A 22,653-nucleotide genomic window follows, 5' to 3' on the forward strand; every position below is an offset into this window, starting at 1 on the left:
AACGTGGTAGCTATTCCAAATAGCCAAAAAAAAAAGAATAAAGAAACCGCAAAAAACAGTGAGGGAAGGGATGTTATCGACTGGTGATTTGCTTGGGACGGTCTAGACGCCTAGTTTCCTCCTGAGCTGAAGATGATTATGCGACGTATATCATGCTGGTCTACGAGTGCACCTTCGGTTCCCACTAGGCAAACAAGCTAATAACAATATAGTACTCGCTAACTAATTAACATATCTAAGAATGTGTTCATTTTCTGTCGGTTGATATAACAAAATCCAGGACCTTTGTTTTTTTTTTCTTTTCTTTTTGGAACGGGTTGGTTGTTAGTGGCTTGCTTTTGCCCTGTTGTTAGCCTGCACAAAGTACATATAAGCTGGTAAAATACTTGAATTCATACTTACGATTGTGATATCAGATATTCATGCACGTCTGTATCCACCTGACCTGCCAATGGTAATTCTGTGGCTGATTAATGCATGAGCAGTCCAAATAAAAAAGGCATGGGCGCATGGCCCCGTACTTAACAGTTAAAGAATCCGGACAAGCAAAGTAATGGAACACATACCACATGATTCGGATGCTTTTTTTTTCTGGACGAAATACATACACATACACCACGGATGATAGATTAAATGTATCCATGTACCTGCAGCAACAACAGGAGTAGGTCCATGAACATTGATTGGCTCACACAAACAAGTGTGATTTATAGCATACAAGTGGTGTAAAATCTGCTTGCATGGAAATGTGATTTAGCATGACATTAATTGAAAATGAAATGGTCTCATCAAGAATGGTCTCAAAAGCAGTAGACTTGCCCTGCTGAAACTAAAACCACATCTTGGGTACTGTATGATTATAAATAAATGATATATATACAAACAGAAGCCCAAACTGCACTCATGTTGACTCTGGATGTTGGCACATGCAGAAGAGGCCCATGAAGCAGGACTGCAAATTTCTTATGTGCAAACGAGATGGCTAATCCGGTCGCTATATTCACAGAATGGCAAGGCATCAGAGTGACTTACTTCAGTGCAAACAGCACACATCTCAAAAGGTGAAGACAGATATTATTATGGTCATTGTTATTGTTATAGGGTTTATTTTAACTTTACAGCTAATTAGATGCTTCAAAAAAAATTAAAAATGACCAGGGGTTCATTCAAATGTACCCCCGGGAAGAAATCACCGTGTAAACTCTATATCCTCAATCCAGTCAATGTAATAATGTTGTTGGCCTGTACAAGAAGGGGCAGTATTAACCTTGTCAGCAAGTAAACATGAACCTCGTTCAGGAGACACACTAAGGCAACCAACAAGTCCATCAGTCCACACTTGAGCGCTTTACCTTCCTCTGGATAGCCCGAATTAGTCCATCTAACCTAAATAAATAACGTGTTCAAATTCTTCTGCGCCAGAAAGCTCAGCAACTTTATGATCTTTTTGCAGTACAGTATGTTCCACGATCCCATACCTTGCTACACAATTACCATCCTGAAAAATGGACAAAAGAAAGAATAAAGAACTCCATCTCCATGAAGTCATTTTAAAGTCAACAAGCCGTACAGAATTTTATGATTGAAACAGCATTGAAGGTTGGCCAGAAGATCAGGTATTGTCATGCACAGTACATTTTTCTCATAGTCCTCACATGTTGAAGGAACTGGAGATACCGACATAAGGTTTCTGCAGTAAATTTACATCGCTTTAATAAATCTAAGGTAAATTTATATCCATTACTCATGATTGCTTTAATAAATCTAAGTAAATTTATATCCATTACCCATGATTGTTTTAATAAATCTAACTGTGAGTGCAATAATTTTGTTCTTGAACACCATCGCTATATTAAACCCTGGAATCACTTCTCCATGCCCAAGTGATCAAATTCACTGTATGGATATTAATCTTTAAACAATTTTCTTCAGTTCAATTGATTTGGATAAAATCCACAAAAATCTTAGCAAACAAAAGGTGCTAACCTTCAGCGAAATTTGGATGAAAAATACAGTGTATCTATTTAGGGTAGGTAGCAAATGTTAAGTAAGCAACGACCTAGTAGGGATCTTATGTCACTAGAAACAAACAATAGTAAATTGTGCTTTCGGTTATGTATTCTTGCCAAAGTTTCAATTTGGACCGCCTTGGGAACATTCTTTGGCAAAAGTTGCACTTTGGACTGGGTGGCCCACATGTCAATGAGACTAACCATCTCTGTTGTCCATGTCTCATTTGCATGTGGGTCACCCGGTCCAAAATGTCTGATTAACATTTGCCAACAATACCTAGCCCAAAGTGAAAAAATAACACTTAAGGGTGATCCAAAGTGAAACTTTGGCAAGAATACCTAGCCCAAAGCGCAATTTACTCAACAAATAATGACCTTCAGTTTTTGTTTCCCTTTTGGTGCATAATGATAGCATGAGCTGCAGATTGCACAGGTACCTGTCAGTAAATCCGAGAACATTTCTGCAGTGAACTTCTGCCCAGTACAATCGACAAGCACGCATGACACATACATACTGGGGTAGCACCCAATTGCAGTTACCTCCTGCCAAAGATAACAAGTGATCAGAATACACAATGGAAGGAATTCAACGAATTTTGGTCCATATGAGGCAAATTTACATATGTTGTTTAATGTTGGCAGAATTTTCGCTTACTGTAAAAATGAACACTATAAATTTACTGAACCAAACAACAATTCTAGTTTCCAACACAAGTTTTTTTATGCTCAGATCAGGAGAGACGGACAAGCATATGAAAAGGAATGATCTGAATGCTCATCTATGACTATGAGCTTTACATTGCAAATATTAACTGTAACAATTACCTGACTTATAAACTTTACTTCCTAATTCATTGATCCGCGGCACCTAAACAACCGGAAAATAGTTAGCGGGAGAGGTAAATAAAAATATGTATTGCATCAATAATAGCACAAGTGATTGCATTCGATGAACAAGAAAATGTGTTTATGCAACTCCAAAGATTCAAAATGCTGTACCATGAGAGTAGCAATCTAGGCTAGGCCAAGGCCACAGTTGAGATAATCAATGGTAAATATAAAATATGCAACCTTGGCAACAGCATTTACAAGCTCGTTTCAAACATATATAACAGAATGCTGTCAGCAAAATTTATGAAAAAAGGGGTAACGAACTAAGCATTTAACTTTTAAAAAAAATTGGATTTGGCATGTATGTATACCATAGAAACGTCATACTTCAGACATAGCATAAAATAAAATAACTGTTCTTTCTAAAACTCATTAAGTAGTGACTACTTCAGGACAAGACAACATTATGTTTTGGCACAAGTTTGTCATGCTTGAAAATCTATCACAAGGAGATTTACCTCTGGGAACCACAATGGCATGGAATCTTTTTTTCCTCCAGTGGAAATTTATAATTATAAGTCAATTCCTCGCCAGCATATATACGCCTCTTTGCATAAATGACAATCTTCTTCTGGCCCTCGACAGTAATTACTTTTGTATAGCAATTTGGCTGGTAGGAAAAACAAGACGTCATTTAGCATAGAATAAGCATCACAACTGAAAGTTTCATGTTAAACAGCTTACATCACAAGAATGGTTGATGAATCTTGCTAACCCACCACGCTTAGTAGCATCAACCTTCAAAGATTAAGAAAATAGGCACAATTAATACAGAAGAGCACAAGGTGCACTCATAAAATTTGGTAAAGAAAGAGCACAATATAGAACAGGTTGAGGTTACAAAACAACAGAACTATCCTGACCATACATCAAAACAAACAAAAACCAACTAACTCTGCTGTTGTCTAATAGGCGAACATAAAAAAGAAGTAAAAAAATGTACATAGCATCTTAGATGGATGTAGTTGAAGGAAACTGGCTACACCTACCACATAGTCATCGTCCAAACGGAAAAGGTAACTGCTTCCAATTCCACTTTTCTCGTATTGATCCTCGCGTATGTCCGAGACCTGTGGGATATAAATCAATCTTATAACATGTTGCTCAAATGCAGTAAATCAATGAAGGGATCGTTGTTCATTAAGTCATAATTACCTGTCGGCGGATCAGCTCACCAACATATTCAATTACAAAATCTTCTGCATCAATAGACTCAAGAGCCACCAGACCCCATTCATGGATCTTACTCCTTTGAAAACGTAGCCGCTTCTTCCTTGACTGTATACCATTTTCAAATTTCAAATTTCACAGAATAGAAACATTTGCACTTGACAAAATAAAATATACTGTTTTACCTTCGATTGCATAATTTTTAGTAGGTCAGTGCCTTCAGCGGCTGCTAACAGATTCCGTAGCTTAACCCGGTTTGTTCTTGCAGATGAGCCCTTAACTTGTGAACTTTTCAACACATTATTTTCTGGAGCTGAGAGAATACTCCTCACTCGGTAGCCTCTCACTTGAGCTCTTTCTGATGGAGTGGCATTGCGTGCCCAATCACGCCATTCCCATCCACTCACAGAAGCTCTTGCACAACCATATGATTCAGGACATAAAACCAACGGTTTTTTCTTCAGGTTGGACTCATTGGACAAGTTTTTCTGCTTTCTTTTCTTCGCAGGCATTGTAGATGTAGTTCTATTCTCAATAGGAGCTTCACAAACATACGATTCTGGACTTGTTAACGGTTTTGCCTTCAGTTTGGATTCACCAGACGAGTTTTTCTTTCTTTTGTTTACAGGCATTATAGCTGTAGTTCTTTTCTCAGTAGGCGCTTCACAACCATGTGATTCTGGAGATAAAATTACTGCTTTTGTCTTCAGGTTGGACTCAGTGGCCAAGTTTTTCTGCTTTCTTTTCTTTGCAGGCATTGCTGATGTAGTTCTATCCTCAGTAGGCACTTTGTTACTAACAAGAGGCTTACTGGTAGGATGGGAAGACCTGTTTCCTGGCAACGAAAGATGAATGTTAACTCTGTGAAATGTATTTATATTAAAAAGGAGATGGAGATATGAGGACTGAATGACTCACTCTTTGGCACCTTGTCGGAAAGGAGTTTCAAGTCCTGCTGGATATTCAGATTAATATTATCATTATGTGAAGGTTTGGCACGCTTTTTGGAGGGCTTCTCCACAACAGAAACTCTCTGTGAAATCCCAGCCTTGCTTGATCGATGGATATTTTTCATATTAACCTTGCATTCAACAAGATCACGAAGAGGTCTGGAGAGCTGCTCATCCATTGGTTTTTCTGATGATGATGCTTCACAGTTTTTCCTCAGTTTCCTCTTCCTGTAGTAAGTATATTCTTTGGGTCTCAATGTATCATCCATGGTTTTAGCCACAATATTTTTCCTGGCATACCATGAGTCAAAACAATTGCTGAGAGCACCTGAGAAGAGAGATGCCCACTCTTTCATTACACTCTCATGCAGTATTTGCCTGAAGAATGCCCAACTAGTATATCTATAAATGTCAAGCACTGAGTCTACTGATTTTGAGGGCTGGTATTTGTTTTTCTCCATAATCACCAATGAAGCTAAGCCAGCCTCTGTTCCAGGAGGCACCTCATCAAAACTGTCATCCAATTCAGCTTCTTCATGTGCATCCAACTTTTCAAATATACTTGCATGAGATGCAGAGGGCGATTGATGTTCCACTGCATCCAAATTAAGGAATTAGAATAATTTAATGTTGCTCAGGTAAGGCAATGCAACAGAAGATGTTATTCATTTACCGTAAGGAATGATCAGTTTGTCTGTTGTCACTTCAGGAACAGTTGATGTTCCAGATGCCGCCATATCAGCAGGGCAGGGTATTGTATCTACAGCCATATCCGAAATTTCATCTCGAGCCATTTCAGCCATATCCGAAATTTCATCTCGAGGCATTTCAGCGGTACTGGGCGTTTCATGCACAGATATTCCAGGAGGACTGGATGGTTCTGGTGCGTGAACAGGCGTACGAATTCGTTCCTGCAATACAACACTTAGATGTAAAAATCATGCAAATTCTGAAATATCAACAGCTATCAATAAAAAAGTAGTTATTATTGTCATCTCACTTGATTAATATCATCTTCAAATCCAATGCACAAACAGTTTGTTATCTCCTCTGCAATGACCTCCTCAAAATGCTGGAACAAAGCTTCCTTTGCTGCCACATATAGTTCATTTGCCAGCATTACCTGAACTCGTCCTAAGGGGCCAGAAAACAACGTGATACTTGATCCAGACCTCCCATCTGTTTTTTCAGTAACATACTCAACACACGCAGAGTGGGAATGCTCAGCAGATTCCCGATTTGGTCCAAATCCTGGAGGGAAATCCATGTCACTTTCAGGAGCATCTGAATCACAAATTGCCTGCAAACCATGAAACTGTCAGAAAATCATATCTGCAGCGAAAGAAGGATTTACATCTTAAATGTTAAACCCATCTTTCAAAGAAAGAAATGTGTTTAGTCCTATTGGAGAAACCTTTGGTGACATTTCATCTGTGTCTTGCATCTTTTGGTTATCAGAGGCTCCGGGAACAACTGTAGAGAGAAGATTCGACTCATTTTTTCTTTTAAGCCATGCATCACAGTAGTCCATGACAGGATCATACAGTACTTCATCCCAGATACTCTTCATGGATTTGTTATAAATTGTTTCCCAAACTGCCGATAATATATCAGCAAATTCATACTGCATTGCAGTTGATTGAACAGCCACAGAAGGATCTTCCGGTACTTTATTATTATACGAGTTTAGGCTTTTTGGACGAGTAGATGTTCCATCACCCTTGCCCTTAAGTACCAAAGCATTCTTGTTACTCACATTGTCAGTCTGGAAAAATAAAACCATCTTGGACAGGATTAAAATTTGCAAATGGGTAGGTAATACAAAAGAAGTTCATGTCCCGAAAACCATGACAGATAAAACACACCTTAGCAGCTTGGCTCTTACGTTTTGCAGCCATTTGCTTCTCTGTCTTCCTGCAAGCAATCATTTCTGGAAGTACGCTGCTAAATATTTCATCAATAAAAACTTTGCGGGCTGATTTCATAATTCCAGCATGCAGCTGATGGCTGATATCTTCAACTACATCATCCATTAAAGCGTTCAGTGACCCAGAATCATTGGCTGAAGATTCTGAATGCTCTGTGCCTCCACTCCACCAATCAATTAGTGATACAAGTGTAAATGGGCCAAACTTGCTATCAACATGGTAAATCTGTTAAAAAAAGAAGTGTTATTGTTCAGATCATGTACTAGTGAGAACCAAGAATAATTCACAAATGTAAATCCACTGGAATTGGGGGAGCTGTGTACATAACACGTTATAACTGATCTGTCATCCTGTTACAAGAAGATACTCAAAAAAACCTAACCAACAGAAGTTCCACCATAATCATATATTAGCCTTTACCCATAAGTTGGGTGAACCTAAATGATTTCCATACAGCACATAGCCTATTAATTTATTGATTTATTCCAACTTAATTGAGATACCTTAAAAAAATTCCTCCACCAGGAGGGAAAAAGATATGTATAAGAACAATCACAATATGTATAAGAACAATCACATCAAATATTCTTTTTGTGATGCTATCTACCAAAACCAATAAATGAATTAAGTTTCAAGAGGTTTTTTTTAAAAAAAGAAGACAACAAATCGAATCTAGTCCTAAATGTCAAATAATTAAATTGAATCATAAAAGTTAAACCAACATTTATTATCCATCACTTAAATGATTCCACCAGCTAAAGATTACATGTATTTCATTATTTATGGTGCGGTCAGAAAGTCTTTATTACCTCTTATAGATGGTAATACTAATACTCTTTATTACCTCTTATAGATAGTAATAGTAATACTAACCATTAGATCTCATAGAATGGATGGCTCAATATAGATGTTTGGTTGAAACACCGTAACATTTTCCAATTAAGCTGACAGCTAATGGAAACGGGATGAGGAATAACAAATATTGTTTGGATTGAGTGGGCGATCGCTTTTGCGGTAACACTTTCCAAATGCACTCGATATTCAGTGGTAACGAGATTGTATTGGGCCCGTATTGTATACTGCAGTATCCAATACTAGTGTACGCAAACCAAATAAATTATAACTTAATCAAGTTGCAGTGTTAATGGATTGTGGAGAAAAACAGCCAAACCAAGCAGCACTCTAATTTGGTGCACCGTAAAAATCTCCTGTACTATTTTATCATCTAGTACATAAGAGCATTGTAACAGCCTGATATTCTACATGTAGTGGTTAGTTAGGGCCAAATTGAAACAATATCTTTAATTTATTCTACAACAGCCATTTCATTACTTGTTTAAAAACACTATGCACGTCACATTAATCACATTAACAGTCCAATAAAATAGAACATTTGCAAGCAAAGCGTAAGAGTGGATCCAGAACACATGGTTTCGACTGATGCTTTTCTTACCATTGAAAGGTCATGTAGATAGCTACTGTGATGCCAATAAGAAAGTTCAGCAAGAGAATGCGGCCCATGCCTGCGGCCTTCTGCGTCCTCAAACATCCAACATGATTCTTCACTTGAAAGATTCTGGCAGAGAGAACATGAATCACACAAATAAGGAAGGTAGACAAGCAAGAGGATGATGTGCTAATATGGAAAGAAATAAAAGCCATACATCAGGAAGAATCAATTTGTTAACAGGGGCCATTTTCTTATTCTCCGCCGATTCGTCTCTTGTGGCGACCACAGAATCAGAACTCCATTGTGAAAGAAACTGTTTCAGGGAACCTAAGGAAACAGGGTTGGCCATTTTCCCACCAAAAACGGCATAAATAGCAAGGTCTCGATGCAAGAAACCAGTGGATAATCCATCGTACAGTTGTTCAGGTGGATAAGGGCCGCACATCTGCCCAAGCTGATTCATATACATGCAGCCTTCCAAATTCTGATGCAGCATAGACCCGCCACCACCGTGCGTCCCGTTCTGGCCAGCTGAATACCCTAGCCCGGACTGCGGACACACCACACCTTTGCTGATGGAGCAGGCGTTCTCCTGCATCGCGGCAAACATGCTGGCGCTTTGCGTCTGGTCGCCGCTGCAGGAAGCCACCTGATGCCGGTCCGAACACCTGAGCAACACAACCAACCATGTGAGATGGCGAAGGCCAAAATATCGGTCGATCAACTGTAAAACTGATGACGAATCAGATAAGGAAAGGATCAGTGAAGGCTGTACCATCCAACGAAATCCCCCCGCACATCGCCGCATGCTGGCGCCGAGCACCCCTCCATCCCCGACTCCTCCTCCTCCTCCTCCTCCTCGAGCGTCAACAGCCTCCCGCGCTTCCTCCCACGGCAAGGGTCAGCGCCGCGGGAACCCGACCCCTGAACACCGACAATACCCGCAAAAACAAAATCATCGCGTCAGTACCAGCAGATCTCCTCCTCCTCCACCTCCTCCTCTTCTTAGGGTGAAGAACCAATCAACCCGCGGATCTAAGAGCTCCGATGAACCCTAGAATCTATCTCTGACACGCCGACGACGAGCCGGCCGGAGAGTGTGGGAGGGGAGAGAGGGGGAGCTTACCGAATCGGAGCGCGAGTGCGGCATGGCGACGCCGGGGTCGCGTGGTGCCGGGTCGCCGCGCCCCACCGCCGCCGCCGCCGCCGCCGGTGGGTTGGAGTGGTTGCGTTGGTCGGATTGGCGATGAGCCTCTCTCTCTCTCTCTCTCTTCTCGGGTTCGCGACTCTTGGATGTATGTGTCTTTGATTGGCGTGCGGTTCGCGCTGCATCCACCGTCCATTGCCACCCCAACGGATCCGATCTGGCCTCTAGTAGTAGGAGTACTATACAAGGCAACAATGGATCTGTTTGGAGAGTTTCTATTAGCTGCAGCTTATTCTAAAATCAGAGGCTCTCTTAGATAGTTTAGATTCTAATAATCCATAGTGATAGTATCCATAAAATGAATAGAAACCATAAGTTGAAAAACCCATCTTTTTTATATTTTCAGAAACTGACTACCAACCAGCAGATTATCGTAATATTAAGCTTCCAAGCAAAGCCAAAGTCTGATGAGGCTTCTCTGATTTTGTACAGTTTTGCAGTTGTGCTACTAAGAGCAAGTTTAATACTATCTCTGTCTCATATAATTAATTTTCTATGATTCAAATTTATCCTAAAATAGCTGTCACAATGAAGTATTAATTATCCCATTAATCACTTCTCATTCAAAACTTTCTATGATATATCCTCAACCACCTTTCCACTCTTATCTATACACCATTTAGTGAGGGGCACCATAGTTTTTCTTCCAAAACTTAATATATGCTAAACAAAACTATAATTACTTTGGGACTAAGATAGTAGTAGTATAGTTGGCTACTAGTAGCTCCAAAATGTTTAGAACATTATCTCATAACTTTCTAAGGCCAATCCTAACTCATAAACTTTAAAATAGTTTCCATACTTGCTAAGTCATATAGCACTATGTATGGATAGTGTCATCAAATTAAATTATTATCAATCACCTCTTTTCTCTTTCATTTTTTTACATATTACCTTGTTTTAATTCTTATTTTTTGTGTATAGATGGGTTATTGCATGAGAAATGATTTCTTTATCTATTTACTCCTCTTCTCATTAATTCTCTTACCACATCAGATTTTTACTTATGTAGCAGTGGATTTAATGCTATGGATACTAGTTGAGATGAAGTGTTAAGACTGGCCTAATCTAACCAAGGGTGTGTTTAGTTCACGCTAAAATTGGAAGTTCGATTGAAATTGGAACGATGTGACGGAAAAGTTGGAAGTTTACGTGTGTAGTAGATTTTTGATATGATGGAAAAGTTGGAAGTTTGAAGAAAAAGTTTGAAACTAAACTCGGCCCAACTCTTGCAATTGGCATGGACGGAAAAAAAAATCGAATAAGTCTTATTTTAGACCGGAGGGAGCCTATTTATCGGAACAAACAAGAGTAAATAATAAGTAAACATGCTACTTGTTACGTTAAAATATATTCCCTCCAGATTAATAATACTTGTCGTTTTAGACAAGAGCACGGTCTCCAAAGAGTAACTTTGACAAATATGATTGAAGTATTTTTTTAAGACTAGTCTACACGTATAGTTTTCATATTCTTAAGATATTATTTTAGAAATTATTTATAATCAAATATTTTAAAGTTTGACTTTATCCTTGTTTAAAACGACTAATATTATTAACCTGAAGGGAGTAAAAACTTAGTATAAGATTGGATACTGCAGTATCTGAATTTGGGAGAATAAGAATGGGAGTCATTCGAAATGAAGAACTGTGTACTCCCTGCATGCACGCTTTCAGGAGAAAAGGAGTCAAAGATTGAGAGATGAGAAGTCATTCACAGTCTCACAGGTAAATCACTCGCTCTCACTAGTCACTTAGTCAACTCAAAGAGTTACTTATACTTTTACTAACTACAAACTGATGACGCCATCAATCTCTTCCCTCTTCGGCTCAGTGACACTTCACCTTGACCAACACGATCATGGCGCAGCAACAACAAGAAGAAGAAGAAATCTTTCAGGTTTCAGGCCTCCTCCTTGTCGTCACCGTCGTCCATGGACAGCTGCTTCTTGTTCTTGGCCACCTTCTCCACCTTCTTGTGCTCATTGTTCATCCGCTGCTGCTCGGCGGCGTCATGCTGCGCGCTGCACATCTGCAGCTTCATCATCCTCGGCGTCAGCATCCGCTGCACCCGCGCCGCCCACCCGCCGCCGTCCTTGCCACCGGCGACGATGCCACCACCGCCACGGAGGCGGCGGCGGCCGCGGCCGAGCTTGCGGATGTCCTGGCGCATGTCGGAGCACTCCCGCTCGAGCTCCATCAGCCGCAGCCGCATGCTGTCCATGCCGACCCGGAGCGCCTGGTTCTCCCTCACGGCGGCCGTGGCCCAGCACCCGGCCTCGCCGGACGCCGCCACCGCGCCGCCGCCGCGGAGCGTCCTCGACGAGGCCTCCAGGTTGTCGGAGACGAGCAGGCAGCCGGCCACCGACGTCCTCAGCTGCAGCTGCTCGAAGAAGAGCACCTGCACCACCACCCGCAGCGGCAGCCGCTCGTTCTGCGCGGCGTGGGTGCACGCCTCCAGCGACAGCTTCTGGCAGTCGATCAGCCGGCATAGCTGCTCCCGTTCAGCTTCAGGCAGCGTCGGATGCGACTGCCAACAAAAAAAAAAAATGGAAGCAAACAACATCAGCGCCATTGTTGTTCAAGAAATCCAGAATCAAGACAGTGTGGATGACAAACTGACAATTTGTGTGTGTGGCTAGTTTCAGGTGTAAACAAATGCAAATGATGACTTGTCTGAAGAATTTATGTTAGCACTTAGCACATGGCTTTCAGTATGATATGATATGATCAACTGTAATCAAGAACCTCTATCGCGAATTCGGTAATAGTATACACATAGTGATATAGAGTGTCATTTTTTGCCTTTGGAGAAAAGTATCGGATTCAAGAAATATAGCTTTCATTCATATAAAGAGGAGGAAACCATGTAATAGCGTTTTTGACACAAGAATAGCGGGCTCAGAAGGATGCGACTGCCAAAAAAAAAAGAGGAAGCAAACGCATCAGCGCCATCGTTGTTCAAGAATCAAGACAGTGAGGATGGCAATTTTCATGTGGGTTTCAGGTATGAAAGAATGGAAACAAGTGCAAATGATGACTTGTCTGAAGAACTCATGTTAGCACTTGGCACATGGCTTTTCGGTATGATGATATGATCAATTGTCAGCTCAAGAACTTCTATCGCGAATTTGATGATAGTATACACAGTGACATAGAGTGTCATTTTGTCACTGGACTACTGGAGAAGTATCAGATTCAGAAACTATAGCTTTCATTCATATGAAGAGGATGAAATCGCGCAATGGCATTTTTTATGCAAGAATAGCGGCTCGAAAGTGTACCTTCAGGTATACATCAATGGCGCGGTAAAGACCGTCATCCAGTGGCCGAGCATATTCAGGTAAAGCAGCTGCCAGAGACTGGAATTTCAGTGGCTTTAGGTTGATATCAGGTGCAATCTCTGCAAGGTAGCCATCAATCAGCTTCGCGACAGCGGTGATCGGTGCCAACGAAGGAGATGCCATCACATCATCCAAGCATGGGGAGGCGCCACCGCCACCCATGGTCTGATCCATTGCCAAGAAGTGGTCGAGAATCCTGTGAACGCACTCGACGTTGTAGAGCGTGTCCATGGTGTATGAGAAGTTTGGCAGCAGTAGATCCTCCAATGTGGCTTCGTCCAGCTGCATCCCGACCCTTTTCTCCAAGTTTGAAATGCAAGCGCGGTCGACTTTCAGGATCATGGCAGTCCGGAGCAGCCAGAGCAAAACATTTGTGGATATTAAACCTCTCTGAAGTGGCAACATCCTATCAATCTCTTCAAGCAGGCGCCTCTGTTCTTCATCAGACAGGGTAGCAGCCGGCAGGGGCATTGGTCCGGTGCTTTGACGCCTATTCAACCCTGGGAGAAACTTCTTGGCGTAGTATGTGAGCGAACCCGCAATGATCTCCTGTTTGATGCCTCTTGACTCCATGGAAGAAATAAGCCTCTTGTATGTAGGGAAGCTCAGGGAGGAAGCATCATCATACCACCAGTCCGAACTGCAGTTCCTAACCTTCGCACCCGTGCTTATGCCATTCCACAAGACACTTCCCCCGGGGCTTTGCATGGTACTATGTTCCGAGACTGGCCAGCCGAAGAGGTCCGGATCGATGCTAGCTTTGCCAGCCAATGATTCGATGCATCTCTTCACAATGTGAAGGTCTTCAGCATGAGGGAGAAGGCCATCACATGTCCGAAGCGCTTCCAGGGAATCTTTCCAGCTTCGGAGGACTACTTGGTTAAAGAATGACTCTGTCTGATTAATCAGATTATCCCCAGATGTTTCTTCTGTCATCTCAAGATGTTCAGCAGCGCAGCGTAGGTAGACGACATTTTCTGAAGACAGCTCTATCTTCAGCCCATAACAGAACCTTGCCACTAACTCGAACGATTTTGCGCCACCAGGGATGTCAGACAATTTGATGACACATTCATCGCTGTCTGAATTCTCCTCAATCAATCTTCCCAGGATGGCACTCTTTGAAAGCAGGGGGAACTGCAAGCAGATAAAGAACAATTAGAGGAAAGGACAAATTTTCAAATCTCAAGTTCATACCAAGTACAGAGGAAAAAAATCACTTATAAAAGCATTTTTGCCCCTCTTGAGAATCAGCCAGTAACTGTGACTGTAAGAATAACTTTCATCAAAGTTTCTTGAGTAACTGGGGGTGCAAAAAGTAAGTTGTGGTTGTTCATTAAAGCTCATTTCTTCAAAATTCTCCATAATCACAAGCAAAGTTGTACATATTGCTTCATGCATCTACAAATTTACAATGTGTAGCAATTTACCTTGTGAAGGTGGAAAGACATCTCCCCAACCTCAACAAGAACATCGCTGGGAAGCCCTGTTGTGCAGTACCTATGATGATCACAAGAAGAAGACGATTAGTAAAACGAATCATTAATCGTTTACCTCATACAGTCTAAGTTAACCAAGTGAGAAAATGCATTTGCTACAGTGGTGTAAAGATTCTTTTAAGAAACTATAGATTGTTAAAAAAAAAAAGGAAAACAGAGTGATTGTGCTAAATATTTTGATACAGATTGCTGATGAATTAATTAAACAAACCAGTACAGCTCCTGCATAAGCCAGTAGATTAGAATCAGAACCTTGCTGCATGCTAACAATAAACTATTCAAACTGAGATACTTGCACTATCTTTTCCCAACAAAAAATGTACAACCATCCAATTGAGATCAGAGTGAGGTATCATGTCACGTGTATATTACTATATTTTTCATGCACCATACCGAAATATGTGCTATCAGCCTACCAGCATACTAGCTTATTGGCTGGCACATGTGAGTATAATGCAACTTGAACTGATAGATTAGTTTGAAAATCCAGAATCTTTGACTAATATGATGCACAAGAGACACAAAGGAACCCTCCCCAAGCATTTTAACACTACATACTCAAAACAGTCAACCTTATCTTCGTTATTGATGGAATAGTTAAATCCTTCTTACATTTAATATTAACCACACAGTTCATCAGTGATTAGTATGTAGGTGCCCCAAAGCTTCCATTATCGAAAAAAAAGTATGTAGGTGAGCATAGGCATGAGTCTTGAGGCATCTGACTTGTGAACAAGATGCGACATAAGTATTGCTCGTAAATCCTGGAGCTTCACAATGTCCTTATGCCTAAAATTTAGCAGTTTATTCACTGAAGTGTCTTTTCTTAAAACAACTAGAGGGTCACATTTGACAAACATTCGCGCAAATGTATCATGTATGGCATCTGTAACTTCCAACACAACTATAAAAACTAATTTTGACAAGCAAATTTCAGTAAGTAGATTTGAATTACTCCAAAGATCTTGAGCTCCTCCCTCATGGACACAATAGGTACTAAAGTGGTAAACCAATGACAGGAAAAATGCACAAAAGTAGAATGGGAAATCCCCATAGCTTTCAAAAGCAACACAAACAAATTGTTTGGCAAGTATCACAATGTGCACATTGAAGCAGCATAAGCTGCTCACTCACACCAGATTAGACACATAAACTAGATCAAGAAACAAGGGGGGAAACAACCTTCCATTTCTATCCTCCCAAATCCCCATAAAAATGTGTTCTTTTTCCTTAATTCACCCCCAACAAACTAACCACAACAAGAAGAAGACAAGACCATCAAATTTACCAATTCTTTATCCGGCCAAGAAGCATCCATACATGACACTAACCCTAAACAAAAACCAAACTGAACCTGTAACAAAGAGAGAGAGAGAGAGAGCAAAGAGAAAAACCGTACCATGCTTGCCCTCGCCTTGTGAATGCATCCGGCTTGGAGCTTAGCTTCATGGAACCCATCCTGCAAATGGATCTAGGCTGCCTCTCTCTCTCTCTCTCTCTCCGGAGAGGAGAAGAGGAAGAGCCACCACACACACACACACACCAAGAGAGCACACAAGAACAGAGTACACTCCACTTCACTTCACTCCAAAGCTCAGCAATGGCCACCCCCCCTGGCCATCTAATCAATCTCCCCGGAGCAGCCAAGAAGACACCATCATTTCAATGGGGTCCAGAGACAGAAGAGAAGAACAAACTGGTGTGGGGGCTCTCTTGCTGATGAACAACAAAGCCCTAGCTTCCTCTCTGTGAATGAATGAATGAACTCAGTAAAAAAAAAAGAAAAAACAAGTTAGTAGAAATCTCCTAAGATTCGGGCTAGCAGCTTAGCTGCATTCTTGGCAGTGTGTTCTTGACTGCAATTTGGAGGGTTGTGACTCAAATGCGGCAGCAATGGAGAAGGCAACAAAACGCAATGAAAAGGGGGGTTTGCTTTGCCAAGAAACCGAAAGCCAGCGACTTGCAAGAAAAAGACTAACTGGGGACAAGAGAGTGACGGCGAGTGGCGACGACGACGAGAGCCTGCAAGATTTGTCCGCATGCAGAGAGGGTGAAGAGAAGAAAAAAAAACTGAAAGTGAGAGTGTGGCCGGTTCTTGTAGGGGCTCAAAGCTCAAAAGCTCAAAAAGCTCTGTGTGTGTGTGTGTTCTGGAAATCTGGGGCCAAGTGCACAGAGATCCTCTCCTACTCCTATCCTCTCTACTAGTCCTATCCTGGTTTTCATTTCTCAGTATTTCACCATGGGAGTGAAATAAAATCATGGAGAGTGGCTGAGCTGAGTGAGAGTGTGGGGGACCTGTGCACTTGCGCAGGAGCAAGGACAGTGCATTACTGCATACAGTACAGTACAGTTCCACAGCATTATTTATGCTTAAATCTGAATCCTGTTCTAGTAGTTAACTTTGCTCATTATGAAAAGGGAGTAATTAGCAGCTTCTTTCTCTTCCCTTAGGAGTTAGGACCTCTTTGGCACAGCTCAATGCAGCTAGAGCCCAAATCCAGCTCCATTCAGAGTGAATTGGTTGGAGTTCTCACAAAATACATTAGAGGGGTGAAAATGTGTTTATGCTGCTCCATTTTCACTCCAGACCTAACTTGCTAGAGTTAAATTTGATAAAACCCTACTAAGCATGCTCTTATTTATTGTAGTACTCTATTAGTCCTAAAATATATAAAAAAATGTCTACGGGATTACATGAGCAAAATCTACTTTGGGAGAGGGAGCACTACTACTCTTGGAGAGAGCTTTGGTGAATTGCTGCTACTGCTGTGACTTGTGAGTACATGGAAGTAGTACAGGGAGTGAAGCCAGCATCTGCCATGGCCACATGGTTGAAGCTTTGGGGTTGCAGACTTGCAGTGCTAGAGGCAGCAAAACGGGACAAAAAATTTCTCAGTTTTCATGAAAAACGTTGACTTCCGGTCAGATTTTGTCAACAATTTAGGGTCCCTTTGAATCAAAAGATTTATGTAGAAATTTCATAGGATTTAAATCCTATAGGAAATTTTTTTATTTGGCCTTTTGATTCAAAGGATTGAAGCTTTCCAAATCCTATAAAATTCCTATGGAATGGCACATTGCATGTGGATTTTAGAGGAAATGTAGCAAGAGCTCTAACCTCTTGGGAAATTTACTTTGAGTCTATCTCTCTCATCTGATTCCTGCGTTTTTCCTGCGCTCCAATCAAACGACCATTCATGTGTTTTTCCTGTGTTTTGCAATCCTCTGTTTTACACTCTAATTCCTATCAGAATCTTATGTTTTTCATATTCCTCTATTTTTTCCAACCCTACGATTCAAAGGGGCCTTTAAATTTTAGCTTGGTTTTTAAAAACCTGACTGGAAAACCAAGGGATGTCCGGTTTTGGTTGGTTTTGTAAACCCTATAAACATAGGAGTATACTAGGTCAGAATTATGGAGTACTAGGATGGACACTTGCAGCATCCACCGACAGAAAGACACTTGTTGCAGCAGACCAGTGTTCACATTTTTGCCGCCATGGATGATGATTTCGACAGACCTGCCGAAATTTGTTTATCTTTTTGTACATCCACCATTGATTCCTCTCCCTCCTTTTGGTCAAAGGCATGCGTACCAATCCTAGTACTACTTCTGCACCCAAAAAGTAGGATGCACGGTCCTTTCAACGATTTTGAGTTAAACAGGAGCCAAACAAGATTGAATACATCACGCTGCAGCATTACCATATTATCCATGAGAAAGAGCTTAAAAAAAAAGCCAGTTGATATACACAATGAAGTGAACCAGTCAACCAGACAGACACTGTTACATCTGTACATGCAACAACAACGCAATACTCTGATTATTTGACGCCAAAACCGATTACAAGGTGAATTACAATCACCCAAGGAGGAGGAATGGGGATAACCATGATGTACTTCTACTGGTCACTCCCTGATTATCCCAGCATATGTGGGTTACTACCATGAGCGAGTCAAAAGATGCCGTAGCCGCAATGCCTGTGCAGATCCAGGCGTAACAAAATTGTTGGCAAATTCAGCAGATGCGGTGCAATTCCAGTTTGGGGCTTTGGGCAATTTGGTTCTGTAATAAGCTTGCATAAGTTAAGGATGGAATAGGGTCGTCCCTAGCCCAACTGGAGTAGCAATTGCATTGCATTGGAACGCGGGACAAGTGTACATACAACAAGGTCGGAGGAAACTGATGCTGCACCAGCTCCCACAGGTAGCTTCAAGCTCGAATGATCTGCAAGCGAATGGAGGCATTCAGAATTTGCAGAAAGAAATAAGACAGATAGTCCTACAGTTCTCCACTTCCCCATTCCTAGATAACTTTCTTGATGAGAAGTGTCTACCTGGAATGCTCATAGTCTATGTACATCTATACCTTTCATTAGTATGAAGGACTAACTATTTGTAGAGGGATCTTTAAGGCAGGTATAGACAGTGTACGGTCAAAGTGAATGACTTGTTGAGATTGAAATATACAAAATGAGGAAGCAAGGAATTTAAAGTGCAAATATGCAAAAGTAAAACGTTTGAACCATTTGAAACTAGAACTGAGGTACTTAGAGCAATTACCAATTTTGCTGAACTTCTGTTTTTAAATGTTGCCATTGCTGCCTCCGCGAAAGCTTGTGCAGCTACAGCATCAGCTTCTGCAGCCTCTGCTTCTCTTACTGCGGCTTCGGCTTCAGCCATGATAGCTTCTGCCTCTGCAACTGCACGAGCAGCAGCAGCAGCAGCCTCTTCTGCAGTCATGGTTCTCATCCGAGCTAATTCAGCATCGATTTGAGATTTAGTGAGGACTGCAACATCTTCCCTATCTAACTTTGTTGGTTCTTTTTTTATATCTTCGAGCAGCACTACTTTGGAGCTTCGCCCTTCTGACAAAGATGAACTAGGGGCTATCCTGTACTTTCGATTCACCTAAAATAGTTGAACATGAGTAATGAGTTGCGTGCCATAATGCTATAAAGTCATGATGTGTGTAATGGTAGTCCTAGGATCCTAGCGCCTAGCTATACGTGTCAATGCTTAAATAATAAAGAAAGATTATCCATCTTGGCCCTTACATGCCAACAAAATCCATAATACTTTTTTCTACAGTTTTCATTTAGAACAAAGCCTGTAAGCCGGGGAATTTGAAGGTGGACAAGACAAGAATTTAAGGATTGAGAATACACCATGAGACACCAAAAAGGACTAACAACAACTTAACAAGTACAAAAGAATATTTTTCTACAAAATATGGGATGGCATTTTGGATTCAACTGCTGCGTCCACAGGTGCAGTAGATATGTTACAACACTGAAAGAATGAATGAAGGAGGAATTGCTGCTAGCCTGCTAGAATGTGTTAGTTGGAGGGCGCATTATATTTTAGTACACAACAAAAGTTTAACATGTCATAGCAATGATAATTGGTAACATTTTACTGAATTTGCTACCGTATCAGAGCACAACATCCTGGTTCACCTCTTTGCATGAAAATTGTATCAGCTGCCATTACTCGAAATGAATAATAAAACATGCCCAAACAGAAGGGATTATAACCTTTATCAATTTCCCAGATGCTGTCAGATCATTCAGTTTTGAAGACAGGACATGATCAAAATCAGCAGGAGGCCAGTATTGCTCCTACAAAGGTTAAGGAGGTCGAACAGCAAATTAGATCAAGTGAAACTCAGCTATATTGAAATAGAACCCACTGGTTTTCATGAGATCATTTCAAGGCTATCATTATCACAGAATCTCATATGCACTTGATGCAAAATACCTGAATATCAATGCATTGCGCTCATCAATTTAGGTCTCCAATTCTACGCAATATAGTACCGTAGAAGAGTGTGTGGATCAACAGGATAACAATAACTGACTTTAGATATGTATACACAAATGAAATGTTGGTTCGGCAGAACGTTGCGCAAAGGATGAAAGGAATTTCCAATGATGGGTTATTATTGGTACCTCACAATCATAATACACAGAAAAACTTATAAGATGAAAACAGACCTCTATGTAATTAGCTATGGCTGTCTTGTATGACCCTGTAGGCTCATTCAAGCTCCTTACTGCCTCTACTATGATATTGTCTAGCCTGCAGGAATGCCACACGAAAGTAAACGAACTGGCTTAACAAAAAGAAGGAAATACCACCATTATCCATACATTAGACTGAGGCCAGTACCAGAGCATTGGGGGCATTTACCTCGAGAGGGATCTCTTGGATGAAGTAGACGTTGCAAGAGGCACAGGCTCCGCAACATCATCATCACCATCTGAAGTTACCGCGGCAATAGCTGTAGAGGTAGAGTGGCCTTCATGCTTAGGAGCGGATCTTGGCTTCTTAACGACGGGCGCTTTCACCCTGTCGCGGGCACCGGACGCGTTCACGGTTACGTTCATGTTCCGCCATTTGTCCTGCAACCAAAACCAATCAATCCATCAGGAACAAGTTACTATAAAACTTCGTTTCCCTGAAGCAACCGGACTCATTCAGCTGTAATAAACCTTGAGGTCAACATTGGAGCGGTAGCGCAGGACGTTGCTGAAGTCTGGGTCTTTGAGTATGGTGCGCCATTTCCCAGCCCCGTGCTTTGCGATCCCGGCCTTGAGGGCGGACTCCTCCTCCGCGGTCCATTTCTGCTTCGGGGCACCCATATTATGCTCAAATCAACACTAAGCTACTTCTTCTTCTTCCAGGGGCGGGTCCAGCTTGGGGAATTTTACGGGGAAACAGACAAACGAACTGTTTGTTACTTCCACAGATCTACAAGAGAAGCTAGGGTTCACGCGAGCAAGCAAATTCGAGACAAAACTACTCGATAGAGAGAGAGATGAATCGGAAACAGATGCGGATCCTCCTCACCAGGATGCAGCAGGATGACGGCGGCGACGGCAAGCTCGGCGAGAGAGGAGGAGGGCGAGAGGAGGGGCTTGGCGGAGCAGCCGCTTCGAGCCCCTCTTCACCCGCAACTCGAGCCCCCCGATGGGGAGGACGGGGAAGGCGACGATGGACGGCGGTGCTGGGCGGGCGGCCTGGGAGGACGGCGGCGGCGGCGGCGGCGGCGGCGCTGGGTGGGCGGGAGTACGACGACGGGTCGACGGCGGCGTTGGGCGGGGAGGGATGGGGAGAGGGTGAGAGAGAGAGGGGGCGGGACCCACGCCGATGGCCAGCCGTCCTCCGTCCTCCTCATCTTTTCGATTATAATTATCATCCAAATTTAAATTTTTCAACTTTTAAATTTAGAGGTGATTTTGGAAAAAATTTTTGCCGTAGTTTATTTTTCAGTCAGTACGTTTATAACGTTAAGAATACGTATATAAAACTTTTATTCATAGAATATTTCATTTGCAAAATTGACATTACGGTTTTTTCTCCAATATACCAAATAGTGGGGGCCATTCTATTGAATATGCTACCTAAACATAGCAATTGAATATGAAGTTCACTTAAAGTTTTAAAACAGCCATATGAAATTCCAATTCTTGGGTTCAAAATGGCTTCGGGCAGACATTGTTTAAGTATTTGATCGAACATTTTAGACTATACAACTTGTTGACGTGAAATTCGTCGTTCACGCGAAGGCCTGGGAGATTCGTGGAGCTTCAATAAAGTTCCTATCAATCGAGCGTGCCCATTAGTTCGATCCTACAATTAACAGCATGTAAATAAACTTTTTAGTAACAATCTAAGAGCAAAGCCAATAGCGAAAGTAAGTAGTACGAAATATTGGCTTTAGGGAAGCATGAATAGGTTTAATTGTTGCATACATATGTGATCAAAACTAGACTCCATCTAGTGGCCCATCCTGCTTAAGCATAAAAATAATCCGTGCATGGAGCCACACAGTATGCATATGTACAAAAGATCAACTAAACTAAACTAAAATATTTCATCTTGCCTAGTTTACCGTATCATCATCCGACACTTGCAGAAGCACTTGCTCTGTTATTTCTCATGTTTCCTCCATCCTCCACGTATGACAATACCCATGCGATGATTCTTGTTGCCGACTGAATCAATATTATTATACATGATCTAATAGATCAGATCTAATTGAGACAATATAGGATTGAAGATAATAGGAAAAACCTATTTAGCCGATAGATCTACACAGTTAGATCTATGAAATTGATAAGTAATATCACTTAGTCAGGAAGCAAACCTAACCGAGAAAGTCGTAACTAAGCTAATACGACTCTAAACAATGATGCAG

General features: G+C 41.5%; 2 protein-coding genes across 4 annotated transcripts; both read right to left on the minus strand.

Moving 5' to 3' along the window:
• Positions 1-1,052: 1,052 nt before the first annotated feature.
• On the minus strand, positions 1,053-16,657 carry LOC127756415 (histone-lysine N-methyltransferase ATXR7-like). The gene is made up of 21 exons (XM_052281750.1): positions 15,850-16,657; positions 14,382-14,451; positions 12,892-14,088; positions 11,514-12,137; positions 9,528-9,671; positions 9,177-9,325; positions 8,616-9,069; positions 8,405-8,527; positions 6,889-7,176; positions 6,438-6,788; positions 6,024-6,323; positions 5,697-5,934; positions 4,992-5,618; positions 4,259-4,908; positions 4,059-4,181; positions 3,893-3,973; positions 3,588-3,641; positions 3,362-3,513; positions 2,838-2,880; positions 2,450-2,555; positions 1,053-1,498 (listed from the first exon to the last, which is right to left on the minus strand). The coding sequence occupies exons 1-19, from the start codon at positions 15,906-15,908 to the stop codon at positions 2,859-2,861; spliced, it is 5,706 nt and encodes a 1,901-aa protein (XP_052137710.1). The 5' UTR covers positions 15,909-16,657; the 3' UTR covers positions 1,053-1,498; positions 2,450-2,555; positions 2,838-2,858.
• A 1,477-nt stretch (positions 16,658-18,134) lies between these two features.
• Positions 18,135-21,593, minus strand: LOC127757997 (single myb histone 6-like). Of its 3 annotated transcripts, XM_052283595.1 has the most exons (8): positions 21,303-21,593; positions 20,945-21,203; positions 20,643-20,854; positions 20,447-20,531; positions 19,988-20,071; positions 19,014-19,361; positions 18,617-18,678; positions 18,135-18,516 (listed from the first exon to the last, which is right to left on the minus strand). In XM_052283595.1, exons 2-7 carry the CDS (start codon positions 21,092-21,094, stop codon positions 18,664-18,666), a joined length of 894 nt encoding a protein of 297 aa, XP_052139555.1. In that variant the 5' UTR covers positions 21,095-21,203; positions 21,303-21,593; the 3' UTR covers positions 18,135-18,516; positions 18,617-18,663. The 3 variants fall into 3 exon arrangements, with proteins under 3 accessions (XP_052139555.1, XP_052139553.1, XP_052139552.1); XM_052283593.1 differs by having other exon boundaries at positions 18,135-18,678; positions 20,945-21,148; positions 21,303-21,592; XM_052283592.1 differs by having other exon boundaries at positions 18,135-18,678; positions 21,303-21,592.
• Positions 21,594-22,653: the final 1,060 nt, after the last annotated feature.

Source organism: Oryza glaberrima, chromosome 12 (genome assembly GCF_000147395.1).
Source record: "Oryza glaberrima chromosome 12, OglaRS2, whole genome shotgun sequence".
Taxonomy (NCBI): Eukaryota; Viridiplantae; Streptophyta; class Magnoliopsida; order Poales; family Poaceae; genus Oryza; species Oryza glaberrima.